The sequence below is a fragment of the Bufo gargarizans genome, chromosome 10 (assembly GCF_014858855.1).
Source record: "Bufo gargarizans isolate SCDJY-AF-19 chromosome 10, ASM1485885v1, whole genome shotgun sequence".
Lineage (NCBI taxonomy): Eukaryota > Metazoa > Chordata > Amphibia > Anura > Bufonidae > Bufo > Bufo gargarizans.
This window is the reverse complement of record NC_058089.1, coordinates 91,041,103-91,045,335: the sequence shown is the minus strand read 5'-3', so window position 1 is coordinate 91,045,335 and position 4,233 is coordinate 91,041,103. Positions and strand designations below refer to the sequence as shown.

Sequence of the window (4,233 nt, the reverse complement as noted above, 5' to 3'; positions counted from 1 at the left end):
TGCTATACAACCCCCTATACCCTATGTACTCAGCATCACATTGGTAACTGATCTGCAAGTTCTACTCCACAAATTCTTTAATGTTTATTTTTAAGCCCCAAGCAGCTGTTGTGGCCCCCCAGATCACGTGATTCCCCATCTGCCAAAATGAATCTTTACCCTTTATAATGAGCACACAAACTGTAATTAGAGAGCAAGGAATATGTAGTGGGGGGGGGGGGGGAAAAGAAATGACAAATGGATGGCAACGATTTCAGACTCCATTAAATTCTTAACAGTTCATTTATTAACCAAAAATATATATTTTTCTTGTACAATTTGGCTTTTAGGACATATGTACATTTTTGCTCTATATACAAAGGAAAAAAAGGAAAAAAAAAGCAAACAAAAAAGAAATGAGTGACTCTTCAATATCACAGGACAAACCATACAGACTGAACTAACCTGCATGTGAGTATACAAATCGAATCTCCTCTCCATCTTATACACAGACATGCTTACAATACAGAACTATATATATATATATATATATATATATATATATATATATATATACTTCAGTTATTACAACAGATGTAAAAAAAATATAATAACATTAGAAAAAGATAATAATTAAAAGAAAATGTTAGGAGGAGGATAATGCAGAGAGGATCATGGCAGCGTCCAGCTGATTCTGTGACCTGAAAATAAAATATCCATATATTAGGCTATATCCATATATTACCAAACAAGCTCAGGGAACTTTACCCATCTACCCATATGGAGGAAATGTTTAATTACACCTACTATTTTTTTAACTATGAATTTCTACCACTTCTACTTTTTTTTCCATATATAAAATTTTCTATTCATATTTGTTGACATTTTTGCTTCTATTTTTCTGTTTACTATTTGTTTCTATTTTTAAAAAAATATTTCTCTTTCTATTTTTCAATTTTTTTTATTTTTCTTCACTTTAAAAAAAATTGCTTCTATTTTTCTGTTTCTAGTCTCTCTTTCTAAATATGTTGTTTACTTTTTAAAACCAATTTTTGTTTCCATTTTTCTTTCTAGTCTTGTCTCTAAATATTTTTTTTTTATTCTTCTGTTCATTTTTCTGTTTGTATTTTTCGTTTCTATTTTCCTTTCCAAATACTTTTTTTTCTATTTTTCTTTCTAAATATTTGTGTTTCTATTTTTATGTGTATTTTCTTTTTTCCTAATTTTCTTTCTAAATATGTTTGCTTCTATTTTTCAAAGTACTGCATTTTCTTTGTTCATACTTTTAATCGAGTGCCTTTAGTTGTAGAAGAGTCAGAAATAGTGTGTGTTGTTTTTTTTTTTTTTTTGAGTGATAATGTAGCTTGGATAGAGCAGCATCTGCCAGTTCTAATAAGTATTCTGTGCAGCTCTCATATACAATTATGTGGTCGTAATGACAGACATAAAATTAAATATAATTGTGAAGTAGTCAGTGATTCATAGGCTCATTAAGAGCAGTAGTGGTTAACTCTAAATAAAGTACAGTTAATACATAATGATGGTGCAGATCAGGTCTGTATTGCCTCCTCTACATCCATCCACATATACTTTCATAGTCTATTTTCTTACCTTCTCTGAACCGGGTGAAAAGCTGTACTTCGAATTTTTTTCTCTAGATCCAACGTGCTCGGTCTGTCTATAGACAAAATAAAGCACAGACATGTCAGTAAAATATATATATTTTTTATATAAAGATTAATACATTTGTAAAGATTTCCTAATATTTAGATAGAACGGATAGGATTGATGTATCTTTGCTCAAACAAAGGGGAACGAAATTAATGGGATCGAAAAGTTGACAGTAAAGTCCTGTCCCTGCAGTTCTCACCAAGAACCAAACGTAATTAGTTTTCTTTTATTTTTCTTTTCTTATTTATTTATAATTTTTTTAAGATTCTGGTCCAAATCCTTAAAAATGTCCGGTCCAGTAAAACGATTAGTGCAATGGACGCCTCAGTATGAGAGAACTGGGATCGTATGCAGTCCTGGGGAGAGCAAAAGACGCTTCTCACCGATCCCAATGTCCAAATGTCGCAAGTTTATGGAGGACAAACAAATGAAAGTACATAATGTACATATAGTATCTGAACAGAACACAACCCTAATAATGTAATGTAATAACTACTCCAAGCCCAACACAGCAAGTGCACAGGTTTTATATCATAAAGTACTTTATATATTGCCATTTACAAACATCAGACCAAGTATTTTTGCGTCCAGTATTATCTATCTATCTCATATCTATCTACCTAATATCTATCTATCTCATATCTATCTAAAATATCGCATCTCTATTTATTGATTTATCTACTTGATATTTATTCCAGTCTATCGCATTTCTATATAGCTATTTATAAATTCTCAATTTTTATATCTATCTCATATCTATCTAATCTTTTTATCTATTATTTATCTATTATATTCCATTTCTAGCTATTTATCTGTGTATAATAAAACTATAGGTACTTAGATAGATAGATAATGTTTATAACATATTTCTAAATATTAATAATCCTATACAGTATATATAGACAGATAGATAGATAGATAGATAATAGATAGATAGATAGATAGATAGATAATAGGTAGATAGATAGATAGATAATAGGTAGATAGATAATAGATAGATAGATAGATAGATAGATAGATAGATAATAGATAGATAGATAATGTTTTTAACATATTTCTAAATATGAATAGTCCTATTGTCCATCTATTATACAGTATTTCTAGACACAGAAGTGGTTTGCATTCCCAGCTTCTGGATCTATCTATCTATCACCTCCTGGTGTTATTCACCTGTTTCTGGCTCTGCTGTGTGCTGGTCCCCGGCTGTTTTATGGAAGGCTGCATTGCTTGTGTTGGTCGGTGCAGTGTGGACACTTAGTCCTTGTAGGAAGTGAGCAGAGTTCAGTAAGGATAGCTGCTGGGCTGAGAAGGTCCTCCCCGTCCAGCTCTGGAACCTGCTTCCAGGACAGGCTATGAGTCTGTGTTGTGCTATCAAGGTCTGGGGGTTACCAGTAGTATGGGGGGACTTGCGGGGGTTGTCTGGAGCAGTAGCAGTTTCTGCCAGGGACCAAATCTTAGGTTTATGGACCGCTGGCAGGTTGTTGTCCTGGGAGGGATTAGGGGAAATATTGTCCAGTTTGAGCTGTTCACAGGTGGGTTGTAGGGACTTGGCCTCCTCGGGAAGCTCACACTTATCGTGCACCCTGCTGTCCCCTACTACAGACTTGAGGAACCTGTCCTCCTCAGCTGCATTCAGGTCCTCAAAGCCATCAGAGCCCTCAGAATCACTTCTGGCGTCAGTCTTAGAGTCCGAATGCAGGTCTGTGTCCTGCTCATCCAAATCTTCCTTACTCTCAATGTCCTCAGTGTCAATATTCTCCAGATCTATCTCCTCTTCATCTTCTCGCTTGTCTTCTTCATGGTCACTTTCATAGGTGTTCCCTTCCTCGTCTGTCCTGCTCCTGGGAGTCCAGGTCATTTTATTCTCCTTTTTAAGCCTCCTCCTTGCGTTGGCAAACCAGGTGGACACTTGGGTGAGGGTCATCTTAGTGATAATGGCCAGCATAATCTTCTCCCCCTTGGTGGGGTAAGGGTTCTTCCTGTGCTCATTGAGCCAGGCCTTGAGGGTACTGGTGCTCTCCCTCGTTGCATTTTTCGGCCTGGACGGATCTCCAAACTGGTATTGTCCATAGGGATAAAATGCTGGATGATGGTGGGAAAAAGCTGCATGTTGTACACCTGGACTGTCCTTCATGTCGTATTGGGAGCCCTGCAAGAAAGCAAAGTGCTATCAGTAAATGCACAAGTCACAGCAATATAGACATCTGCAAAACCTGGATCTACAATGGACATTGTATCTGAGAAACATGGATCTACAGTGGACATTTCATCTGAGAAACCTGGATCTACAGTGGACATTTCATCTGAGAAACCTGGATCGTCAGTGGACATTTCCTCTGAGAAACCTGGATCTACAGTGGACATTTCATCTGAGAAACCTTGATCGTCAGTGGACATTTCATCTGAGAAACCTGGATCTACAGTAGATATTTATTCAGCAAAACCTGGATCTACAGTGGACATTTCATTTGAGAAACCTTAATCTATAGTGGACATTTCATCTAAATAATCTAGATCTACAGTGGACATTTATTCAGAAAAACCCAGATCTACAGAGGACATTTCATCTGAAAAACCTGAATC

General features: G+C 35.8%; 1 protein-coding gene across 1 annotated transcript in view; it reads right to left on the bottom strand.

Moving 5' to 3' along the window:
* Positions 1-263: 263 nt before the first annotated feature.
* Positions 264-4,233, bottom strand: part of LOC122920521 (iroquois-class homeodomain protein irx-3-like) — a 4,945-nt gene continuing 975 nt past the window's right edge. Inside the window, exons 2-4 of the mRNA XM_044270089.1 lie at positions 2,821-3,799; positions 1,591-1,657; positions 264-680 (exon numbers count right to left, since the gene is read on the bottom strand). Of these exons, the coding sequence (XP_044126024.1) occupies positions 626-680; positions 1,591-1,657; positions 2,821-3,799 (1,101 nt within the window). The 3' untranslated portion in view covers positions 264-625. The remainder of the gene's footprint in view (positions 681-1,590; positions 1,658-2,820; positions 3,800-4,233) is intronic.